Source organism: Lissotriton vulgaris, chromosome 4_1, assembly GCF_964263255.1.
Source record: "Lissotriton vulgaris chromosome 4_1, aLisVul1.2, whole genome shotgun sequence".
In the NCBI taxonomy this organism is placed as follows: Eukaryota; Metazoa; Chordata; class Amphibia; order Caudata; family Salamandridae; genus Lissotriton; species Lissotriton vulgaris.
Window position 1 is genome coordinate 1,802,242,451 of NC_141691.1, and position 26,105 is coordinate 1,802,268,555.

Below are 26,105 nucleotides of genomic sequence, written 5' to 3' on the forward strand. Positions count from 1 at the left end.
GGCCCGGGTGCACAGTTGTCCTGGCTGTCCCTGGTGCTGCACTCGGGAGCAGCTTGTGCTGGTTTTGCTGCTTGGAGGGTGCTGTGAGGAAGGGGATGCAAAACCTCGACAATAGGGCCACTGAAGTGGTGGGTTGAAGATGGTGTGGGTTTCCCACGAAACAGTGTCGAACAAAGGAAGTGGTAGCCGGACTGGCCACCAACAAGCTTTCGCAGTAGCAAACATAACTTTTGGTTACTTCGACATCCGGGAGTCCTGGGGAACGCTTTAGCTGCCTAAAACTTGCTGGAGGTCAGGACTGCATTTCCCGCAATGCTCTGGACCATTTATTTTTGTGCGTTCCATCGGCAGGCTCAAAGGCCAATATTTCTTTGGTCCCAGGAGTGAGATGTTCCTGCGGGCTGCAGTGGACTTATACCTCTAGTCCAAGGGAGTTCTGGAGTTGCCTTTGACTTGCAGAGAGGTTACTCTTTCCTTTGGAGGTGATCTCAGGTCTAGGACCAGTCATGGTGTAGCAGGGTGGCTGTCACAGTTGCAGATCATCTCGGCTTTTCCTTTGTGCAAGTCTGGAAGTCACAGTCAGGGGCCTCTTCTTTGTCCTTGGTAGGCACTCAAGCAGATCTGAGGTTCTGGTGCCAAGGTAGCCCCTTAAATCCTCGATTTAGGGGTGTGGGTACAAATAGCCAATGGGATATTTGGCTCAAAAACGGATCTGTACTGAGGTGACCACATCTGGGAATCCGGGCTACATTTTCTACCCTGGAAAATCTATTCTACCTCTTTAAAAAATGGCAGAAACCTTCCTCCGCTGTACAGACCAGATAACCCACCCTAGGGGTGTGGCTAGCCTTCTGGCGGTGTACGTCTTTTGACTACCTAACTTTCCCTCCTGCCCGGGTGCAAATGTGCCTGGGGGTAGAGGGCTGGCATTTCCTAGTCTGGGGGGTAGCCAAATTACATTTTAGAGGTGGCGAAAGTTTTGAAGGTCACCCCTCTGATATTCCACTTCACTAGCTATCCTGTCAGGGAGGGAGGTGACACCTCCTGCCCCAGCATTCCTTTATGTTTGAATCCTGGGAGTGTTCACACATCCTAGCAGAGGGTCAGATTGCTGTCTTGGTGGCAGCATCTGCAGGCTGTCAGCCAATGCACAGCAAAGTCTGGGGACAATCAGTTGGACAACCTCTAAGGTAGCCTCCAGGATGCATGTCATATTCAATCTAACTTTAGAACAAGGTCAGGTTTGATGAGAACAGTTGTTTGATACCAAAGATGACACTTTCAGTGGAAGCATAATAGAGCTAGCAACCTGGGGTGCCCGGGTTCTAGCCCATGTTTTCCTATAGCCCCCTGAACACTTATAGTAGCCCCTAGTGGAAGGAGGCTACTATAGGGACATGGGCATTTTCACTTATATGTCCATACTTTTAATATAATGTGCTCTGCCTCCTGGGCTCAGAAGGCCTACCTTTTTGGTGACTGACATATCTACGAAATAGTGCAATGACCTTGCTACTTATGGGGAGGGCAAAGTTGAGTTGGAGCAGTTGCTGTGATCCTGCAGTCTGCAATGGCAGAGCTGCTCTCATCTCTTTACTTAGGTCACTCAGGTTGGCATAATCAATGCTGCAGGCCCTGGTGACCCTGTAGCTCACATGCCATGGGTACCACCTGCACCACTTACCAGGGACTTACTTGTAAGGGGGTTCAACTATTTACTAGTTGGGGTTACCAATTCACATATATGATACTTTAGGTAGTGATAACTGGCACTGGGGCCTAGATGGCAGGCTTCAGTACAATTTCAGGGTCAAAACTACCAGCAGTGGAGAAACAAGTGTGGGGGTGACCTTACAAAAGGGGTGCATTCCTACAAGAAGCAATAGAGAATTCCAGATGAACAAATAAAACAATTGTGGGATATAACAAAGATTGAAAGTAAATATATGAAAGGAGCATTTCTTCTCCTTATTAGATGAGTTGGGATTGGAAGAGATGCTTTTTCATCATTTTCCTCAGGGACATGACATTCAGACAAGTTCTTAGTATAGGAGAAGGAGATTTGGTTCCTTGAAATGAGAATTTGGCTTAAAAGCTGTGATAAGATACTGTGTGCTCCAGTTTAGGTGTTATTTTGCTCGGTATATTATCACAGTCTTCCACCATGATACTCCAACTGCAGTAAAGATGTTTTGCATGCTACTGTCCTTTGCTTTTTCCTGACGATCTGAGCCTAACCAATGGTATACTGTGCATCTACTCATGTTTATTGAAACTGATGTTAAAATTGAACTCATGAATCGTCATGTCAAATATTTGTTTAGGACATCTCTTATGATGAAAAGTTGACTTGCATGGTGACCTTTATTTAATGTGTTCAGGTTCAATGATCACCATCAGTGGAAACATCTTTACTGATGTCTACGGCAGTAGTACCGCTGTCAGTTCGAATGGCGTCAATGCTCGAATTTTGAGGTAATTTCTATGAACGATATTGATGTGTCCCTCAAATCACTAAATATATATATATATATTAACATGTATGGATACTTGTAGATGTTTTGTACATGCATGCATTCTTGTATCATTTTCCCATGTATGTCAATAATTATATTTGTCAGAGTCTAAAAAAATATCAAATCTGAGTGACTTTTCTATGGTTCCCACAGCTGCACTTCTTTGTGTTATACTGCTTTCTAACATAATCACAACCATCCTAAGCAATCATGGTGGATGTAACTAATTCCAGTATTCATTTATGTTTGAAAAAGAATGTTCTGCCTGATTATGACATTGTGCATCATAAACGTGTTATATTATTTTACTATCCCACCACCATTTTCAGAACCTATGCAGGAGGAATGCCTTGTGAGCTGCTTGCACCCAACTCAGACACTCTGTAAGTACCATGCATGCTAACATGTAGTGGCTTGAATTGTAACGCTCTTCTGGATTTTAAGGGAGTTGTCAGGTAATTTTCCTGTAATTTTCAATACATTGTGCATTAGAAATTATTATGTAGAATGTGTTTTTTACATATATGGACTACGTGCCTAATTACTTAACCCTTTTGACGCTGATGATGGAACCGCTCCGTCATCAGCTGCGGTTGGGCTGTGCTGATGATGGAGCGGTTCCGTCATGACCCTGCTGCCGCGCCTGCGCGGCGCTGATTTCGCGCCTCCGCGGCGGGTTCTATTGAGCGGGCGGAGCCATGACGGAACCGCTCCATCACAAGCACAGCCCAACCGCGGCTGGTGACGGAGCGGTTCTGTCACCAGCATGCGGCCGCCGCGCAGCCGCCCCACCCACTTAGCGCTGCGGCGGAATAGCCGCCGCAGCGATGTGGTTAAAAAATAAGTGCAGGGGCACAAAAGTATTCTTGGGTGCCAGATGGCAGTGCTGCCAAATGCGGCGATTACCGAATACCAATGCTCCCAAGCCTTGACTCCATCACATGCCACTTTGTTCCATCACCCTACCCTTGCTGTCTCCTTAGCTCACTCATGTAGTATCTTTTTGATCTCTGCACAGACCTGGCTTTTCGATTGAGAACAACGAGACTGCAGCGCTTGGACGCCCTTAGGGTGAATAGCTGCTCAATTACTGACTGATTGATTGCTTTCTCCCATTGCCACGCCTTACTTATCCTTTGCTACTCACTTCCTTCTCTCATTCCTTTCCTTGTCTCTTTTGGTCGAGGTCAAAGTCTGATGATATAAACTAGGGTGCATGTTTATGAGCCCCTTGGTCCGCCGGAGCGCCCCGTTCTGCGATGCTCCGACAGTACAAAGTACAAAATGATATTCATGAGGTCATGCGTGGTGTGACTTTGAATAGCCTTAAATATATGGAGTGAGGCAGGCAGCACAAATCACTGCGTTGCTTTACTCTTTGCTGAAGAGGCGTGCCATGGGCATTGCGGTTGGTGTTTCCACTGAACACCCATGGATTTTGATCCATCCCCAGATTTACAAGACCTTGTAAACCTGGGGATACGCCAGAGCCTTAACTCCTCCCAAAGGGAGGCACAAAAAGGAGAAATAATTTTAGTATCATTTTATTTATTGTTTTCTTCGCTTTACTTGTGGGCATTCCGCAGCACACATATAAAGAGGAAAACGCATCGCAGAATTGTTTTTGTGCAGGAAGGTGCCCCTTCCTTCCCAAAAACAATTCTTCATCTAACACAGGCACTCTTGCACCATGGTGCAAGGATGCCTGCATTGATGCTAGGTTGCCAAACTGGCACCAGAGCTGGGGGAGTGGAGGGGGGGGCAGGAATGCACAGTACTGGATAAATAGAGTGCTTTTTTTGCCCTTTCACTTTGACATGGAGCAGGGCAACAAAGTGACTTTCTGCGCTGCCCTATGCCAAAACCTCATAAATGAGGCCCTTAGTTCCTGTCTCATTGTAAGTGCTGGTACTCGCCACCTGCAACCACTGACACAAACTAAGCATAGTAATGTTCACATGGATTACAAGCCAAGAGATCTCCCAGATCTCTGACAGGCTATTTAGAATGCAATGATTGCATGATATAAACTACCAGGAAGCTGGTAAACACAAATATCAATCTCAATTTGCAGTAAAAGATTTAGAATGCAGCATTTATGGAGCTTTTGTACCAGCATGTGTGACAGTGTGAATGTCACGAGTGAGGAGATTCACAGTGACAACAAAAATCCCATCATACATGTTGCTATTGCAGTGGTGGAAACATAGCATACAATTGACAGTGCACAGGTGCCTGCAGTTGGTGACGGTGCACATTCCTCGCCATATTTGGTGTTAGAGCACTTCATTGGACATTATCCATATAATTAAATCATGGCTTAATTTGAACTGCTGGTGGTTCCTGGTGGGACCACCTGCACTCATTTTTGGGGGCCAGCGTTTATTTTCCCTTATCACATATTTCCCTAAAGCAAGACAGAAAAAACTCACAAATGGGAGAGTAAGGAGAAAAAGACGGAAAAAAACCTCACCAAGGAAGAAGCAGGAACCTGCAGGAGTGAGATAGAGTGGCAGGGAGTGCCTGGTACTGTATTAGAGAAGCGTAAGGTGGATTCAAGACTATACAGCCTTGGTATTCGGTGTGCTGATATTTAATGGCGCCAGACCGGCTTCTGAGCAGGGCTTTGTGCACCCAGTACACATTTTTGTCTTACACATTACACATTTTTTTAATATCACGGATTTTGTGGGGTTGTAGCTTCATAAAGTGCTTTTCAAACAATGACATGTTCATTGAAAATACTAAGGGGCCTATTCACGAAAATGCCATGCAGTGTAGTGCAGCAATTCACCTTGCTGAGTTGATCTGTGTGACAGGGAAAGGGCAGGAATGCACTATATTTAAGGCAATGCAGCACATTCTTGCCTTTTCCACTGGGCCGGTGCACATTTGGTAGATTAGTGCCAATGCAGGCACCCTGTCACCATGGTGCAAGGGTGCCAGTGCATGCAGAACTGTTGATGTGCAGGAAGGGACACCCATCTGCACAAAAACAATCCAGAGAGGCATATTCCTCTTTATGTGTGTGCTGCAGAAATATACCCCTAAGTGAAATACTGAACTATACTTTTTTTGTCTGCAGTAAAGAAATAATACTTAATAATGTAGGTAAGAATATAGGGTTTTGGAAAGAAAACACATTTTCCATTGTTTAAAAGCACCTTTGATCTGTTTAAGAGTGAGATTTTTCACTTAATTCACCTTTTCCTTGCTGCATAATTTAGATAATCCTATCATATAATTTGAGCGCCATTGCCGCATAATTCTAGTTACCCCCACAGTGGTAAAGCATTGCAGATTGATCCAGAAGTATTAGCTGCATCCAATGATATTTAGATGCCCATATTGCTCGGGGATCCGTGAAATATTAAAAATATTTTACGAAATCCTTTGAAATACAGGTTTTATCATCATAATACCAGACTCCAAACTCCTATGAAGAACTAAACATTAATACTTTTAGGATGAAGTTATTTTTACACTGTTGGAGCTGCACCTACATACTCCCTGAACCTCATCTGCCCTCTTTAACATGCAGCTTCTTTGTAAAATACACAAAACAATATGCTTCATCTGTAATCAGTAAATTAATAACTAGCACCATTAACCTGCAGAAATAAGACAGTAAAATATAAATGACAATTATTTGCAGTTTGTCAAAAACTATAATTCTAAAACAAGATTATAGATTCATATCAGAGGACTGTTTTCTTTATCAGATTGTATAGTCACAATAGAATGCACTTGAATAGTGATGCCACTATATTCTTTCATTATATATAGTTTTGCTTTCAACAACTTAACTATTGATCAGTAATAATTGAATTGGCATATTTTACATTATTTAGTACCTTTACACAGATAAAAAACAGAAGTTCGTTAATTGGCAGTTCAATTACCAACTGTAAATAAAACCCCATCATAAACCTTTGATCATGAATGAACATAACTCAGTCAGTGAGATACTATTAAAAATGTGTTCCACCCATTTACAATGCCTGGATTTGTTTTGCTTTTTGATCACCTAGTTTCGACCTGCTTACTCTGGGTGAATCTCACTACTTGTGTCTCACCCACAGTAAATACATAGTAAATAGTCTGTACGTGTTCACCTCCAGTGTCCACCTTTTAAAAATATGGCCGCTGCAATGCAGCAAGTGTAAAGTGGGGTTTGGCTATTTACACGTTTACACAAGTGCGCGGGCTGCACATATGAGACAGTTGTTGCGCGCAGCCTGGGGAGAACCGTGCAATGTTAATTAATTATTTATTAAAGAGAGGGGTGTGCTTTGAGGCCTCATTCCCCTAGGCCCAGGGACCCCATCCTGTGTGCCAGTGTATTCATTCTTGGGCCCGAAGAACAGTACTGGGTTTCAGGCCCCAATCCCTGGGCCCCGAAAGAAGCGTGGCTGCTTTCCACCACAGGAGCACAATGAGAATGCTTCAGTACTGCAGGAGATAAGCTTTTGCCGGCTCCCACCATGCATGACTCTTTGTGGGTGTTGCAGGAGGGAGTATCAGGGGCCCTGGGTCCCCTCCTGCAACTTACACCTAAAAACCCACCTTGGTGGTGTCCTGGGTGGGACAGGCATCCTTGTTTTAAAAAATAATGAAACAGATGCATGCCTGAGGACTGCATGCTGCTAAAGAATGTGACCGAAGCAGCTACTATAGTTTCACAGCTTGAGGGTCTGGGGGCACCTGTAAGGTCCTGCGGGGCACATTTTGCAAATGGATTCATGCTTTATGGTGCCCCAGGATTGCAGGGGCATCACCAATGAAATAAGGTAGTGTGGTGGGAGCTGCAGGGGTTACAGCAGCTTGCACAGATATGAATTTTCAAAGGAGTTTCTGGGGTCTTGGAATCCATGACTCCCAGTATTTTCACCATTATTTTAATGCACTCCTGATGGCTGGGTCTTTTGTTCTTTGGCTAATCTCTAGTGGTTGCAGGTTATGTGAGAGAAAACTGTTAAAGAATACTCAAACCCATGTACGCTGGTTTATTTATGATGTATTGAAAGTGATACCTGATTGTTGTTACAATGCTTTATTGTTATAACCAATTGCCTTTAAACATTATTATTGATTTTAATGATATAATGGTAACATGGAGTTAATGGTCTTCTATTGTGGTGAACCCTTGACATAGCCAATAGGCTTGTCTTATGTGTTTGGTAGGATGACCTCTTGTCATTTGCAATAGACGTGTTCTACCTGGGATACGTGTGGGGGCTTTGATTTTGGGTGCCTGAACCCAGTAGGGGTCAAAAGTGATTTTATAATGCCACCAAAGGTATTTTTATCTGCCTGGTGTATATATTTGTAAATTAATGCAGTAGTATTTAGTAGTATTTAGTAGTGTGTGTGCAATAAATGTAATTTTTCTGAGAAAAAGCACTGCCTGGCAATCATTTATTGAGTGTTATTACAGCATGCAAGCGAATAGTAATTACTAGCTCTGCTCTTCTTTGCTACCCTGAGGAAGTCAAGTGCTACAATGGGATACTTAGTTCACAATCAGGAGAAATTGTAGACTTATTACTTTATGCAGATGTCACATCCTACACATCTAATAACCCCATTTCTTACAGATACCTCAGTCTGATTTCCTTCTCACCACTTTTGCGGACTTTACTCAGGGTCCAGGAAGAATTACAGGCAGTACCCTGTGTCGGTTCTCCTAGTTTCTACTCATCAATACAATATTCACCAATACAACTGAACTCTGGGTGACACTCCATAATCAGCAGGGTCGAGTTAACAGTATTTTCTCTAAGATGCACAACGGTTTAGAAATGTAGCTACAGCATGACACAATGAACAGCTCTCAATAAAGTCAAAGTCCATTAAAGAAGACTGCGACTTTTGATTAAATATAAGTGAAAATTGAAGTTATACAGTGGCGGTGCCTCCATTAAGGGCGCTGGGGCGTTGACCCACAAGCCGCCTGCACACGCAGCTCCCTCGGCGTCTTAGCACTTAAGTAACTCTCAGGTTACTCAAGTTCGCCGAGGTTGAACTGACAATCATGTCAGTCAACATGACGTCAGCAGTGGCGGCTGGTGACATTTCAAAGTGGAGGGCGTAAAAGTTGGGGATGAATGCCATGTTGCAATAAAAGCTAGTGAGATGGTTGTCATAAGGGGAGGTTCAGTGGAGAGGGAGGACTCGCCCGAAATTTTGAAAAAAAGAGTAGGCAAATGGTGCATTTTAAAGCACATTTGAGCAAGCATGAAGGTTTATAAAACAATTGTGAATGCATATCCTTGAAATATTTAAACACTAGAAACCTGCCCCATATATTACTGCATTACTCCACCATGTCATAGGTAAACTTGTTATAGAAGTGAGGTGATGTGTCAAGTTAATTTTCACAAAAAGGATATCCTGTTTTAACTAAATCAGTATCTCCCACTTGCAGCTCTATCCACGCTCAAACTAGACACAGTATTCATGGTCTCTCAGATTCTCAGCAACTCAATACTAAAAACAAAACTCTGGCTTTCTGGATATTGCTGTAACCTATACATATGATGCAATCACTGTCCTTTTCTGTGCAACTACAATAGTTAACGTTCTATTTTTACTAGGCACTCTATAGTCGAGTTGAAAAAAATAAAAATAAAACATTTCCTGTCATAGTTTGTAGCCTGCCCAAGCCCATAGATCACGATTACCACCACTTTCATCCCCATCGAATACAGATAGCCATCCATCACCAGTCCCGTGTTTATTTTATGCCAAATCCTTTGCACTTATTGCTCGCATTTTAAAGGAGTTTGAGAAGGAAAACCTCTGCTACTCTACACAATATTGCTGCGTGATGACAAAGTCCTACTCTCATTCACGCTCCAGTTGACGCATGTATTTATTAAAACAAAGAAATACATAATTCAGAAAGTAAAATGTTACTTTTTCACAGCAAAAGCACTCCATGACTGCCCACAATGCCATGCCAGGATAAATATAGGCAGGCAGGGCTCTTCAAACTCTGGGCAGCAGGGTCCAGATAAGGCGCGCATGCCCCCTTCTCCCATTCTGCGCATCAACAATTAACCAGGCCTGTCCATTATTACCTTACTCTGCTGATTCATTCAAAGCCATTTACGACGCCCACGAGTTAGTCACCACACGAACCTCCTGCAGTGCTGTGTACAAGGACACCGCCAGCACTGAGACCATTTAAAAAGATGCTTTCAGCTAAAACCCTCTCTTAGCCATGATGCAACAATATTAAGCATTCGGCAGCAGGGTCAGTCAGGCAACATAATTGTACAAGCCTGCTCTCTTGGCCGGAAAGCTCTCGCTCAAATGTGCTGACAGACTGTTACCCTGAGAAATGGCAGGCTGCAGGTAGACAGTTCCCTCCGGAGAGACGGTGCTCGGGTGCTCACATTAGATGCATTTCTTGTCAGACGCAGACTGCCGTCGGTGACTCTGGCTACCTAAGGGGGTACGGGGTGGGTAGGGTAGGGTTGCGCTGAGGCCGGGGGGGGGGTCGGGTGGGGGCCGAGAGGAGTTTAAAAATAAATATAAACCTTACCGGGTCCGCGCTGCCTCTGACTGCTCCGGGGTCCGGACTCCCGTTGGCTCCTACAGGAACAGCTGTGTCTCCGTCTCTACTACTGGCAACACCTCAGACTTAGCCAATCTGATTGACATAGGGCAGTGTTACGCTCTGCCCATTAGGAGACCGAGGTGCTCAACCCTCGCTCTCCTAATGGGCATGCGCCAGCAGAACAGACACTAGTGCTCATGCGTGGGCACGGAGGAAAATTTGACCTCCGTCCCCACTCATGCGCACTTGTGCTCAGTGACGTTGTGCTCCTTCCTGCTGCCCCTGGTGACAATCATGTAATTCAACATGATGTCGGACCGCCCACCCCTTCAGACTCTGAAGGGGTGGGCAGTCCGACGTCCAGTGGCGGTGCGTCCATTAAGGGCGCTGAGGCGTTGCCCCACAAGCTGCCTGCACATGCAGCTCCCTCTGCGTCTTTGAACTTAAGTAACTCTCAGGTTACTCAAGTTCAAAGACGCCGAGGTTGAACTGACAATCATGTCAGTCAACATGACGTCGGACTGCCCACCCCTTCAGAGTCTGAAGGGGTGGGCGGTCCGACATCATGTTGAATGACATGATTGTCACCAGGGGCAGCAGGAAGGAGCACAACCTCACTGAGCACAAGTGCGCATTAGTGGGGACGGAGGTCGAATTTTCCTCCGTGCCCACGCATGAGCACTAGTGTCTGTTCTGCTGGCGCATGCCCATTAGGAGAGCGAGGGTTGAGCACCTCGGTCTCCTAATGGGCAGAGCGTAACACTGCCCTAAGTCAATCGGATTGGCTAAGTCTGAGGTGTTGCCAGTAGTAGTGACGGAGACACGGCTGTTCCTGTAGGCGCCAACGGGAGTCCGGACCCCGGAGCAGTCAGAGGCAGCGCGTACCCGGTAAGTTTTTTATTTATTTTTAAACTCCTCTTGGCCCCCACCGACTCCCCCCGGCCTCAGCGCAACCCTACCCTACCCACCCCGTACCCCCTTAGGTAGCCAGAGTCACCGACGGCAGTCTGTGTCTGACAAGAAATTCATTTAATGTGAGCACCCGAGCACCGTCTCTCCGGAGGGAACTGTCTGCCTGCAGCCTGCCATTTCTCAGGGTAACAGTCTGTCAGCACATTTGAGCGAGAGCTTTCCGGCCAAGAACGGTACAAAAAGGGGGTGGTGATGGACGGAGCATCTGAATCAATCAAATACTCACGCCCAGTCAAAAGATCTGGGTTTAATCCATCACCGTTCTTTAGCCCACTCCGCCACCCCAGTTCAGACATGGCCATATGCAAATCAGTCTGACCCTGTGCCTCATGGGAACAGTCCAGCCCGAACTGCCAAGCCATGTCTTCCCTGGACCGGAAACAAGCTTCCGAGGACCGGTTTCTGGCATTCCAGCCGTCTTCAGCCCGACTTGCTTGAATCCAGTGGCAAAATGAGCAAGGGACTCACGTCTGAGCATACCCTGCCACACTTATGTTGGCCAAAAGCGGTACAAAAAGGGGGTGGTGATGGACGGAGCATCTGAATCAATAAAACACTCACACCCAGTCAAAAGATCTGGGTTTAATCCATCACCGTTCTTTAGCCCACTCTGCCACTCCAGTTCAGACATGGCCATATGCAAATCAGTCTGACCCTGTGCCTCATGGGAACAGTCCAGCCCGAACTGCCAAGCCATGTCTTCCCTGGACCGGAAACAAGCTTCCGAGGAAGTTATACATATGTTACATAAAAGCAGATGATGTGTGCTAGTGCCATCTGATGTTGAGACACTGCTCTTACCATTTTTACAGACCTTTCTGCAACTCTGGCCAGGTGTCCAATGCTATCCCATGGGAGCTTCGGGGCTTGTCTGCTGTATCCCGATAACACTGCTTGCCAAAACGTATAGAGTGCAGGAGCTTCAGGGGATCTTCCAGTGAGTGCAACAGCGGACATCTGGGTGAACTGAACTCAAGCCATTGAGATTCCAGTTTCTAAAAAAAAACAGTATAAGTCCCTGAACCAAATAACCGCAGTCAAAACAAAAAAGCATGCTGTCCAATATAGTAATTGGTGTAGTTTTTGTGTAAATAGCATTGTAATCTCCAAGTAAGCAGTCTGGCTACTGGTGTCAACTCAATACACAGTTTATTTCTTTATTCATTTTTTAAATCTTTATTTAGGTTTCTGGGTTACGTAATACCAGCACAGTAAAGGAATGTAGCTGGATACATACAGCAAGGCACATCAATAACAACAAAAGTAAAAGGGGTAATGACAATACCAAGGATGGGGGGCAAAAGCCATGGTAACAGTGGCCTATCGGTAAACCCCAGTGAGAGAAAAAAGCAAACAGCATGAGTGTTTGGGGGATAATTCTGAGGAGAGGTGGAGGGGTGTGGGTTTGTAATATGGAAATATATACAAGGGAGGTAGGAATAGAAGTGGAGTTGCTGTGGTCTTAGGAAAGAATTACGCAGTATTGTGCCACTTGGAGGATGCATCTCTTAGGGGGGTGCTTGATCACACATCAGTCCTCCAGGATTCTCGTGGTGGATGGTCTCCCACAGCTGTTGAAAGGTCTCCGATTTTTCTGCGAGGGCGTAAATGACCTGTCATATGAGGCTGCCTTATACATCTCAGTCAACCATTCTTCATGCTTGGGTGTATGAGGGGATCACCAGAAGCGGAGGACGAACAGTTTGACCATGGTTAGTGCTGTGGGGAGGAAACGTCACTCGTGGTGCGTCAGTGGGGAAATGTCAGCAGTATCATGTAACATTACGACGTGTTAGGGAATCGGGGAGGAGGGGGCAGAGTTCTGCATCAATTAACAGTTTAGATATTTTTAAACCAGTTAAAACCCCATCTGGGTTCAATGGTTTTCAAAGGAGGGGAGATGTAGGATTTGATTGGCTTCTCCAATGGTGTTGCTCAGGAATACATTACTTTAAGGCACTTTGTCAACATTTTCCAATGGCAGTGGCAACTACAAAAAATATAGGACTGAAGGCAAACAATGAATTCCATGGCTCACTGGCACCTACATGGTATGAATAAGGTTAAACTGTGATTACAAATGATGATATTCCTGAAACTGCAATGGCTAGATAGATAGTCTGAATGGTTCAGTATTCAAGAAAAACATTATGGGCCCTTGGAGCCAGTCTCCGTGTGGCTGGTATGAGACTGGGAAAGGGGATGCTATGTCCAGTCTAGGCATGTGGACAGGCATGAGACATGTTCACTTGAACGAAGGTTGACATAGGTGATCCTTGTTGGAGCTCTTTTTCCTTGCCTGTTTCACCAGGCAGCTGGAATCTACTAATCTGCTGTCAGTTGGGACGCTATACTCCTCTCTCTTCTTCATGGGCAACAAAAGCCAGGTTTTCTTTAAGATTTCAGGTTTTAAGCCCAGTCTGCGTAGGAGAACTTCATCCCAGCAAGTGCTTAGTTCCTGGATGTGTATTTGTAGGTAGTCTCAATTTTGTTGATCCAAGGCCAGGCAGAGGTTAGGGTGGTCGTAGCTGGCAAAATAAGAAGAACACACAAAGTAGATTTCATTAAAGCAAGTTTTTTCTACATCGACATAAGAAAAGCATCCTGCACTCATAGATTGTTATGTTATTGAATTTATAAAGTGCACGTTCACTGGAAAGGCCCTTGGCTCTAAAGTTACAGAAGCAGAGCTACAATTATACGCTGTTACTAGTTAGTCATAGGCCACCCTGAAAAACAATGTATTCAGAAGTTTCCTAAATTTGAAAAAGCAAGATGCAAATCTGATATCTCATGGTAGGGTGTTTCAGATACGGGGGGGGGCAAGTGTAGAAAAGCTGGAACCACCCAGTGTATTTTTATTTAGTTTCCTAAAGTAGAGAAAAGTTGTCTCTAGCCTGTGTTAAATAGCTAGTAACCTCTCATTCAAATGTGTCAGCTCCAGCAGAATTAGTGTCCGGCAAAGAGGTAATACAAATTTCATGCATGACAGGTTACAGAGAAGACGTATTCAGCTTGTCATGTCCACAAAAGAACTACATCAACATTGCAAGAAGGCAGACCACCATGTAACCGTCAACTTGTGAAGAAGCACACACAAACCAGGGGCTTGGGTGTTAATAGTGCAGCAGGTTAAATATCATCATGTACAAGAGTCTGGGGGGCTCACTGGAACCCAAATAAAGTAGATTTCTTTCTAACAAACCAGTGAATAAGGAGTCAATTTCGTGGGCTTCCATTTAAAAATCCATGCATGTCTGCTATGCCACAGACACACAAAAACTATATACCACTCAAAACTCCTCTGCAAAGCAATCCCTTGAGTACAGAAAACGTGTCGTCCAGTTGGCTACCCTTTGTTGGATGCATGCTTTCTCTAATTTTAAACAGAACACTGTTGCAATTTAGAAACTTCCCTCTTGGTATCTTCCTCCTTCCCTCTCCACATGTGTTTATTTTGATTGATTGAATAGCTTTATTTCGATATAAAAACATATCATAAAAGCATTGCATTACATCAATTTAGTAAAAACAGTTTGACAATACACAATATATAAAAAGGCTACGGAATCAGCAATGGCATTAAAAGAGTGAATTATTAGCCAAGTCATAAGAGCAGGTACAGGCAAAAAGCACATTACTGGATCAACAGTTTCTTTGCAGTTCTTATCCGCCAAGCCCAGCCCAGGAATTTTGCCATACAGCAGGCAAAGAAGGGACGGGCATCTGAACGTAATATGCGTAAGGCTTCCAGGTGTGATCTAGTGCCCAGGCTCCTACATAAAGGCTTCAGCCATCTCGACCTGGGCACCGCATAAGCATAACACTCAAACAACAAATGAGCAATGGACTCAACCCTTGAGTCACAGAAGGGGCAATATGGTATAGTTTGAAAAGGTGGTTTCCAGGTGGAAGTCAACAACCCTAAGGGAAGTACTCCTACCCTAAATTTGAAATACAATGATCTGTCACCCGGGTTATGAATTAAGTCCAGGTAAGGTTCTCTATAGGGGAGCTCCTTAATTAAAAGGAACTGAACAACAGATTTACAATGCTTAGGATTGCACATTCTCTCGTTATCCACCCATAACCAATAAGCCTTCTTTAGCAATTGCTTAGAAGGTGCTGTTCTGTTGACCCATGCAAAAACAACAAGTGATGGACCGAATGTGGATCAATGTCACACATTCCCCCAGTCAAAAGATCTGGGCCCAAATCCATCGTTTTTTTGCACTCCACACCACCCTGGGTTAGACAATGGCGATATGCAAATCAGCTCTGACCCTGTTGCCCCATGGGAACAGTCCAGTCCGAACTACAAAAGCCATGTCCTTCCCAGAACGGAATCAAGCATCCGAGGACCGGACCGGTTTCGAGGTAACACCTCTCATCAGCCCGGCTAGCTTGACTCCAAGTGTTGTGGAGTGCCTGGGACCCACGTCTGGGCATCCCCAGCGCACCTAGGGCGGCAAATGCAAAAACAACAAGTGATGGACCGAATGTGGATCAATGTCACACATTCCCCCAGTCAAAAGATCTGGGCCCAAATCCATCGTTTTTTTGCACTCCACACCACCCTGGGTTAGACAATGGCGATATGCAAATCAGCTCTGACCCTGTTGCCCCATGGGAACAGTCCAGTCCGAACTACAAAAGCCATGTCCTTCCCAGAACGGAATCAAGCATCCGAGGACCGGACCGGTTTCGAGGTAACACCTCTCATCAGCCCGGCTAGCTTGACTCCAAGTGGTGTGGAGTGCCTGGGACCCACGTCTGGGCATCCCCAGCGCACCTAGGGCGGCAAATGCAAAAACAACAAGTGATGGACCGAATGTGGATCAATGTCACACATTCCCCCAGTCAAAAGATCTGGGCCCAAATCCATCGTTTTTTTGCACTCCACACCACCCTGGGTTAGACAATGGCGATATGCAAATCAGCTCTGACCCTGTTGCCCCATGGGAACAGTCCAGTCCGAACTACAAAAGCCATGTCCTTCCCAGAACGGAATCAAGCATCCGAGGACCGGACCGGTTTCGAGGTAACACCTCTCATCAGCCCGGCTAGCTTGACTCCAAGTGGTGTGGAGTGCCTGGGACCCACGTCTGGGCATCCCCAGCGCACCTAGGGCGGCAAATGCAAAAACAACAAGTGATGGACCGAATGTGGATCAATGTCACACATTCCCCCAGTCAAAAGATCTGGGCCCAAATCCATCGTTTTTTTGCACTCCACACCACCCTGGGTTAGACAATGGCGATATGCAAATCAGCTCTGACCCTGTTGCCCCATGGGAACAGTCCAGTCCGAACTACAAAAGCCATGTCCTTCCCAGAACGGAATCAAGCATCCGAGGACCGGACCGGTTTCGAGGTAACACCTCTCATCAGCCCGACTAGCTTGACTCCAAGTGGCGTGGAGTGCCTGGGACCCACGTCTGGGCATCCCCAGCGCACCTAGGGCGGCAAATGCAAAAACAACAAGTGATGGACCGAATGTGGATCAATGTCACACATTCCCCCAGTCAAAAGATCTGGGCCCAAATCCATCGTTTTTTTGCACTCCACACCACCCTGGGTTAGACAATGGCGATATGCAAATCAGCTCTGACCCTGTTGCCCCATGGGAACAGTCCAGTCCGAACTACAAAAGCCATGTCCTTCCCAGAACGGAATCAAGCATCCGAGGACCGGACCGGTTTCGAGGTAACACCTCTCATCAGCCCGGCTAGCTTGACTCCAAGTGGTGTGGAGTGCCTGGGACCCACGTCTGGGCATCCCCAGCGCACCTAGGGCGGCAAATGCAAAAACAACAAGTGATGGACCGAATGTGGATCAATGTCACACATTCCCCCAGTCAAAAGATCTGGGCCCAAATCCATCGTTTTTTTGCACTCCACACCACCCTGGGTTAGACAATGGCGATATGCAAATCAGCTCTGACCCTGTTGCCCCATGGGAACAGTCCAGTCCGAACTACAAAAGCCATGTCCTTCCCAGAACGGAATCAAGCATCCGAGGACCGGACCGGTTTCGAGGTAACACCTCTCATCAGCCCGGCTAGCTTGACTCCAAGTGGTGTGGAGTGCCTGGGACCCACGTCTGGGCATCCCCAGCGCACCTAGGGCGGCAAATGCAAAAACAACAAGTGATGGACCGAATGTGGATCAATGTCACACATTCCCCCAGTCAAAAGATCTGGGCCCAAATCCATCGTTTTTTTGCACTCCACACCACCCTGGGTTAGACAATGGCGATATGCAAATCAGCTCTGACCCTGTTGCCCCATGGGAACAGACCAGTCCGAACTACAAAAGCCATGTCCTTCCCAGAACGGAATCAAGCATCCGAGGACCGGACCGGTTTCGAGGTAACACCTCTCATCAGCCCGGCTAGCTTGACTCCAAGTGTTGTGGAGTGCCTGGGACCCACGTCTGGGCATCCCCAGCGCACCTAGGGCGGCAAATGCAAAAACAACAAGTGATGGACCGAATGTGGATCAATGTCACACATTCCCCCAGTCAAAAGATCTGGGCCCAAATCCATCGTTTTTTTGCACTCCACACCACCCTGGGTTAGACAATGGCGATATGCAAATCAGCTCTGACCCTGTTGCCCCATGGGAACAGTCCAGTCCGAACTACAAAAGCCATGTCCTTCCCAGAACGGAATCAAGCATCCGAGGACCGGACCGGTTTCGAGGTAACACCTCTCATCAGCCCGGCTAGCTTGACTCCAAGTGGTGTGGAGTGCCTGGGACCCACGTCTGGGCATCCCCAGCGCACCTAGGGCGGCAAATGCAAAAACAACAAGTGATGGACCGAATGTGGATCAATGTCACACATTCCCCCAGTCAAAAGATCTGGGCCCAAATCCATCGTTTTTTTGCACTCCACACCACCCTGGGTTAGACAATGGCGATATGCAAATCAGCTCTGACCCTGTTGCCCCATGGGAACAGTCCAGTCCGAACTACAAAAGCCATGTCCTTCCCAGAACGGAATCAAGCATCCGAGGACCGGACCGGTTTCGAGGTAACACCTCTCATCAGCCCGGCTAGCTTGACTCCAAGTGGTGTGGAGTGCCTGGGACCCACGTCTGGGCATCCCCAGCGCACCTAGGGCGGCAAATGCAAAAACAACAAGTGATGGACCGAATGTGGATCAATGTCACACATTCCCCCAGTCAAAAGATCTGGGCCCAAATCCATCGTTTTTTTGCACTCCACACCACCCTGGGTTAGACAATGGCGATATGCAAATCAGCTCTGACCCTGTTGCCCCATGGGAACAGTCCAGTCCGAACTACAAAAGCCATGTCCTTCCCAGAACGGAATCAAGCATCCGAGGACCGGACCGGTTTCGAGGTAACACCTCTCATCAGCCCGGCTAGCTTGACTCCAAGTGGTGTGGAGTGCCTGGGACCCACGTCTGGGCATCCCCAGCGCACCTAGGGCGGCAAATGCAAAAACAACAAGTGATGGACCGAATGTGGATCAATGTCACACATTCCCCCAGTCAAAAGATCTGGGCCCAAATCCATCGTTTTTTTGCACTCCACACCACCCTGGGTTAGACAATGGCGATATGCAAATCAGCTCTGACCCTGTTGCCCCATGGGAACAGTCCAGTCCGAACTACAAAAGCCATGTCCTTCCCAGAACGGAATCAAGCATCCGAGGACCGGACCGGTTTCGAGGTAACACCTCTCATCAGCCCGGCTAGCTTGACTCCAAGTGGTGTGGAGTGCCTGGGACCCACGTCTGGGCATCCCCAGCGCACCTAGGGCGGCAAATGCAAAAACAACAAGTGATGGACCGAATGTGGATCAATGTCACACATTCCCCCAGTCAAAAGATCTGGGCCCAAATCCATCGTTTTTTTGCACTCCACACCACCCTGGGTTAGACAATGGCGATATGCAAATCAGCTCTGACCCTGTTGCCCCATGGGAACAGTCCAGTCCGAACTACAAAAGCCATGTCCTTCCCAGAACGGAATCAAGCATCCGAGGACCGGACCGGTTTCGAGGTAACACCTCTCATCAGCCCGGCTAGCTTGACTCCAAGTGGTGTGGAGTGCCTGGGACCCACGTCTGGGCATCCCCAGCGCACCTAGGGCGGCAAATGCAAAAACAACAAGTGATGGACCGAATGTGGATCAATGTCACACATTCCCCCAGTCAAAAGATCTGGGCCCAAATCCATCGTTTTTTTGCACTCCACACCACCCTGGGTTAGACAATGGCGATATGCAAATCAGCTCTGACCCTGTTGCCCCATGGGAACAGACCAGTCCGAACTACAAAAGCCATGTCCTTCCCAGAACGGAATCAAGCATCCGAGGACCGGACCGGTTTCGAGGTAACACCTCTCATCAGCCCGGCTAGCTTGACTCCAAGTGTTGTGGAGTGCCTGGGACCCACGTCTGGGCATCCCCAGCGCACCTAGGGCGGCAAATGCAAAAACAACAAGTGATGGACCGAATGTGGATCAATGTCACACATTCCCCCAGTCAAAAGATCTGGGCCCAAATCCATCGTTTTTTTGCACTCCACACCACCCTGGGTTAGACAATGGCGATATGCAAATCAGCTCTGACCCTGTTGCCCCATGGGAACAGTCCAGTCCGAACTACAAAAGCCATGTCCTTCCCAGAACGGAATCAAGCATCCGAGGACCGGACCGGTTTCGAGGTAACACCTCTCATCAGCCCGGCTAGCTTGACTCCAAGTGGTGTGGAGTGCCTGGGACCCACGTCTGGGCATCCCCAGCGCACCTAGGGCGGCAAATGCAAAAACAACAAGTGATGGACCGAATGTGGATCAATGTCACACATTCCCCCAGTCAAAAGATCTGGGCCCAAATCCATCGTTTTTTTGCACTCCACACCACCCTGGGTTAGACAATGGCGATATGCAAATCAGCTCTGACCCTGTTGCCCCATGGGAACAGTCCAGTCCGAACTACAAAAGCCATGTCCTTCCCAGAACGGAATCAAGCATCCGAGGACCGGACCGGTTTCGAGGTACCACCTCTCATCAGCCCGGCTAGCTTGACTCCAAGTGGTGTGGAGTGCCTGGGACCCACGTCTGGGCATCCCCAGCGCACCTAGGGCGGCAAATGCAAAAACAACAAGTGATGGACCGAATGTGGATCAATGTCACACATTCCCCCAGTCAAAAGATCTGGGCCCAAATCCATCGTTTTTTTGCACTCCACACCACCCTGGGTTAGACAATGGCGATATGCAAATCAGCTCTGACCCTGTTGCCCCATGGGAACAGTCCAGTCCGAACTACAAAAGCCATGTCCTTCCCAGAACGGAATCAAGCATCCGAGGACCGGACCGGTTTCGAGGTAACACCTCTCATCAGCCCGGCTAGCTTGACTCCAAGTGGTGTGGAGTGCCTGGGACCCACGTCTGGGCATCCCCAGCGCACCTAGGGCGGCAAATGCAAAAACAACAAGTGATGGACCGAATGTGGATCAATGTCACACATTCCCCCAGTCAAAAGATCTGGGCCCAAATCCATCGTTTTTTTGCACTCCACACCACCCTGGGTTAGACAATGGTGATATGCAAATCAGCTCTGACCCTGTTGCCCCATGGGAACAGTCCAGTCCGAACTACAAAAGCCATGTCCTTCCCAGAACGGAATCAAGCATCCGAGGACCGGACCGGTTTCGAGGTAACACCTCTCATCAGCCCGGCTAGCTTGACTCCAAGTGGTGTGGAGTGCCTGGGACCCACGTCTGGGCATCCCCAGCGCACCTAGGGCAGCAAATGCAAAAACAACAAGTGATGGACCGAATGTGGATCAATGTCACACATTCCCCCAGTCAAAAGATCTGGGCCCAAATCCATCGTTTTTTTGCACTCCACACCACCCTGGGTTAGACAATGGCGATATGCAAATCAGCTCTGACCCTGTTGCCCCATGGGAACAGTCCAGTCCGAACTACAAAAGCCATGTCCTTCCCAGAACGGAATCAAGCATCCGAGGACCGGACCGGTTTCGAGGTAACACCTCTCATCAGCCCGGCTAGCTTGACTCCAAGTGGTGTGGAGTGCCTGGGACCCACGTCTGGGCATCCCCAGCGCACCTAGGGCGGCAAATGCAAAAACAACAAGTGATGGACCGAATGTGGATCAATGTCACACATTCCCCCAGTCAAAAGATCTGGGCCCAAATCCATCGTTTTTTTGCACTCCACACCACCCTGGGTTAGACAATGGCGATATGCAAATCAGCTCTGACCCTGTTGCCCCATGGGAACAGACCAGTCCGAACTACAAAAGCCATGTCCTTCCCAGAACGGAATCAAGCATCCGAGGACCGGACCGGTTTCGAGGTAACACCTCTCATCAGCCCGGCTAGCTTGACTCCAAGTGTTGTGGAGTGCCTGGGACCCACGTCTGGGCATCCCCAGCGCACCTAGGGCGGCAAATGCAAAAACAACAAGTGATGGACCGAATGTGGATCAATGTCACACATTCCCCCAGTCAAAAGATCTGGGCCCAAATCCATCGTTTTTTTGCACTCCACACCACCCTGGGTTAGACAATGGCGATATGCAAATCAGCTCTGACCCTGTTGCCCCATGGGAACAGTCCAGTCCGAACTACAAAAGCCATGTCCTTCCCAGAACGGAATCAAGCATCCGAGGACCGGACCGGTTTCGAGGTAACACCTCTCATCAGCCCGGCTAGCTTGACTCCAAGTGGTGTGGAGTGCCTGGGACCCACGTCTGGGCATCCCCAGCGCACCTAGGGCGGCAAATGCAAAAACAACAAGTGATGGACCGAATGTGGATCAATGTCACACATTCCCCCAGTCAAAAGATCTGGGCCCAAATCCATCGTTTTTTTGCACTCCACACCACCCTGGGTTAGACAATGGCGATATGCAAATCAGCTCTGACCCTGTTGCCCCATGGGAACAGTCCAGTCCGAACTACAAAAGCCATGTCCTTCCCAGAACGGAATCAAGCATCCGAGGACCGGACCGGTTTCGAGGTACCACCTCTCATCAGCCCGGCTAGCTTGACTCCAAGTGGTGTGGAGTGCCTGGGACCCACGTCTGGGCATCCCCAGCGCACCTAGGGCGGCAAATGCAAAAACAACAAGTGATGGACCGAATGTGGATCAATGTCACACATTCCCCCAGTCAAAAGATCTGGGCCCAAATCCATCGTTTTTTTGCACTCCACACCACCCTGGGTTAGACAATGGCGATATGCAAATCAGCTCTGACCCTGTTGCCCCATGGGAACAGTCCAGTCCGAACTACAAAAGCCATGTCCTTCCCAGAACGGAATCAAGCATCCGAGGACCGGACCGGTTTCGAGGTAACACCTCTCATCAGCCCGGCTAGCTTGACTCCAAGTGGTGTGGAGTGCCTGGGACCCACGTCTGGGCATCCCCAGCGCACCTAGGGCGGCAAATGCAAAAACAACAAGTGATGGACCGAATGTGGATCAATGTCACACATTCCCCCAGTCAAAAGATCTGGGCCCAAATCCATCGTTTTTTTGCACTCCACACCACCCTGGGTTAGACAATGGTGATATGCAAATCAGCTCTGACCCTGTTGCCCCATGGGAACAGTCCAGTCCAAACTACAAAAGCCATGTAAAACGATGGATTTGGGTCCAGATCTTTGGACTGGGGTGAGTGTGTGACATTGATCCACATTCGGTCCATCACCTGTTGTTTTTGCATATTCCGCCCTAAGTGCGCTGGGGATGCCCAGACGTGGGTCCCAGGCACTCCACACCACTGGAGTCAAGCTAGCCGGGCTGATGAGAGGTGTTACCTCGAAACCGGTCCGGTCCTCGGATGCTTGATTCCGTTCTGGGAAGGACATGGCTTTTGTAGTTCGGACTGGACTGTTCCCATGGGGCACAGGGTCAGAGCTGATTTGCATATTGCCATTGTCTAACCCAGGGTGGTGTGGAGTGCAAAAAAACGATGGATTTGGGCCCAGATCTTTGGACTGGGGTGAGTGTGTGACATTGATCCACATTCGGTCCATCACCTGTTGTTTTTGCATATTCCGCCCTAAGTGCGCTGGGGATGCCCAGACGTGGGTCCCAGGCACTCCACACCACTGGAGTCAAGCTAGCCGGGCTGATGAGAGGTGTTACCTCGAAACCGGTCCGGTCCTCGGATGCTTGATTCCGTTCTGGGAAGGACATGGCTTTTGTAGTTCGGACTGGACTGTTCCCATGGGGCACAGGGTCAGAGCTGATTTGCATATTGCCATTGTCTAACCCAGGGTGGTGTGGAGTGCAAAAAAACGATGGATTTGGGCCCAGATCTTTGGACTGGGGTGAGTGTGTGACATTGATCCACATTCGGTCCATCACCTGTTGTTTTTGCATATTCCGCCCTAAGTGCGCTGGGGATGCCCAGACGTGGGTCCCAGGCACTCCACACCACTGGAGTCAAGCTAGCCGGGCTGATGAGAGGTGTTACCTCGAAACCGGTCCGGTCCTCGGATGCTTGATTCTGTTCTGGGAAGGACATGGCTTTTGTAGTTCGGACTGGACTGTTCCCATGGGGCACAGGGTAAGAGCTGATTTGCATATTGCCATTGTCTAACCCAGGGTGGTGTGGAGTGCAAAAAAACGATGGATTTGGGCCCAGATCTTTGGACTGGGGTGAGTGTGTGACATTGATCCACATTCGGTCCATCACCTGTTGTTTTTGCATATTCCGCCCTAAGTGCGCTGGGGATGCCCAGACGTGGGTCCCAGGCACTCCACACCACTGGAGTCAAGCTAGCCGGGCTGATGAGAGGTGTTACCTCGAAACCGGTCCGGTCCTCGGATGCTTGATTCCGTTCTGGGAAGGACATGGCTTTTGTAGTTCGGACTGGACTGTTCCCATGGGGCACAGGGTCAGAGCTGATTTGCATATTGCCATTGTCTAACCCAGGGTGGTGTGGAGTGCAAAAAAACGATGGGTTTGGGCCCAGATCTTTGGACTGGGGTGAGTGTGTGACATTGATCCACATTCGGTCCATCACCTGTTGTTTTTGCATATTCCGCCCTAAGTGCGCTGGGGATGCCCAGACGTGGGTCCCAGGCACTCCACACCACTGGAGTCAAGCTAGCCGGGCTGATGAGAGGTGTTACCTCGAAACCGGTCCGGTCCTCGGATGCTTGATTCCGTTCTGGGAAGGACATGGCTTTTGTAGTTCGGACTGGACTGTTCCCATGGGGCACAGGGTCAGAGCTGATTTGCATATTGCCATTGTCTAACCCAGGGTGGTGTGGAGTGCAAAAAAACGATGGATTTGGGCCCAGATCTTTGGACTGGGGTGAGTGTGTGACATTGATCCACATTCGGTCCATCACCTGTTGTTTTTGCATATTCCGCCCTAAGTGCGCTGGGGATGCCCAGACGTGGGTCCCAGGCACTCCACACCACTGGAGTCAAGCTAGCCGGGCTGATGAGAGGTGTTACCTCGAAACCGGTCCGGTCCTCGGATGCTTGATTCCGTTCTGGGAAGGACATGGCTTTTGTAGTTCGGACTGGACTGTTCCCATGGGGCACAGGGTCAGAGCTGATTTGCATATTGCCATTGTCTAACCCAGGGTGGTGTGGAGTGCAAAAAAACGATGGATTTGGGCCCAGATCTTTGGACTGGGGTGAGTGTGTGACATTGATCCACATTCGGTCCATCACCTGTTGTTTTTGCATGTTCTGTTGACCCAAGCATCTCCTAGACCCAATTCATGAAGAAGCCGCTTAACCTCCCTGAGCCAGGTTACCTTATGCCAGCCCGATAGGGATAAGAGTTCACTTAGGGCATCGGCATAGCTGCACAGTTCTGGAACATTCCATATCCTGGCCCATAATAAAAGGGGGCGTAGCCTAGCTTGCTCGCATATTGGCCGTGTGCCTGCATCAAGCAAGAGGGGGAGTGTAGGGGTACTGTGGGGTAACTTCATGAGATCTTTATGGAAGTTGTTTTCGAGGTGGGTTAAGGTGTCAACTCTCTGTACGCCCCACAGTTCCGCGCCATACAATGCTGCACTCACCACCCTTGCCTTGTAGATGTCTAATAGTGCCCCAATGGGTTTGAGAGATGAGGCACGTTGTTCTTTGAGCAGGGCCCCTGCAACCCTCTTATGGGTCAGAAACACCTTTTGGTGGTGTGCCTTCCAACTCATAGTGTCACAGAGTCGAATGCCCAGGTAGTCAAACTCTTTGACTCTTTCGAGTGGAACGGAGTCTAGAGCAGGAGGAACAACAGATTTCCTGGGGGGGTTAAGGACAAGGAATTTGGTTTTGCTTATATTTATAGACAGGCCCTTGATGTCTCAAAAGGCCTTAAAGCTAGAAAGCAACTTTTGGATACCTGCTGGTGATTTTGAGATTAGAAGGGTGTCATCCGCAAATAGGAGCGTCGGTACATTCCTACCAGCCAGGGAAGGTGCATCTGATTGTTGTGGAAGAAGATGCTCCACCACTCCGTTAACATAAAGAGAAAACAGAGTGGGGGTAGGCACGCAACCCTGGCGGACGCCCCTATCTACAGGGATACGAGATGTTTTTTCCCCCTGGACACCTCATCTAATCTGGGCAAAGTTGCTTTCATGAAACTTAATAAGCAAAGCCAACAAGTAAGGGGGTATACCCAATCCGTCCAGGACATTCCACAATTGGGCTCGTGGGACCAAGTCGAAGGCAGTTCGCAAGTCTATAAAGACTAAATACAAACTGCCCCTACCCAGTATGACCACTTTCCAATATAGCATTAGGAGGCGGAATGTCTGCTCGATGGTGCCTGTCCCTGTTCTAAAACCTGCCTGGAAATCTGATAGGACCTGGTTTTCTTCGGCCCACTGCAAGATCCTACCTAGTACCACTTTGCCCGCAACCTTTTGTGTTGAGTCAAGCAGACTAATAGGGCGATAATTGGCTGGGTCGTCCCGACAGCCTTTCTTAAAAATAGGGACGACCTCAGCGGCCCTCCAGGAATCAGGAAGAGAACCTCCCAGCAGAGCCTCATTCAAGAGTGAAGCAATTAGTCTACTCCACA

The 26,105-nt window shown here is 48.2% G+C and overlaps 1 protein-coding gene across 1 annotated transcript in view; it reads left to right on the forward strand.

Annotated features, from left to right (window-relative positions):
* Positions 1–26,105, forward strand: part of LOC147724580 (fibrocystin-L-like) — a 1,106,658-nt gene that overhangs the window by 146,816 nt on the left and 933,737 nt on the right. Inside the window, exons 7-8 of the mRNA XM_086966124.1 lie at positions 2,382–2,475; positions 2,846–2,899. Coding sequence (XP_086822250.1) covers positions 2,382–2,475; positions 2,846–2,899 — 148 coding nt within the window. The remainder of the gene's footprint in view (positions 1–2,381; positions 2,476–2,845; positions 2,900–26,105) is intronic.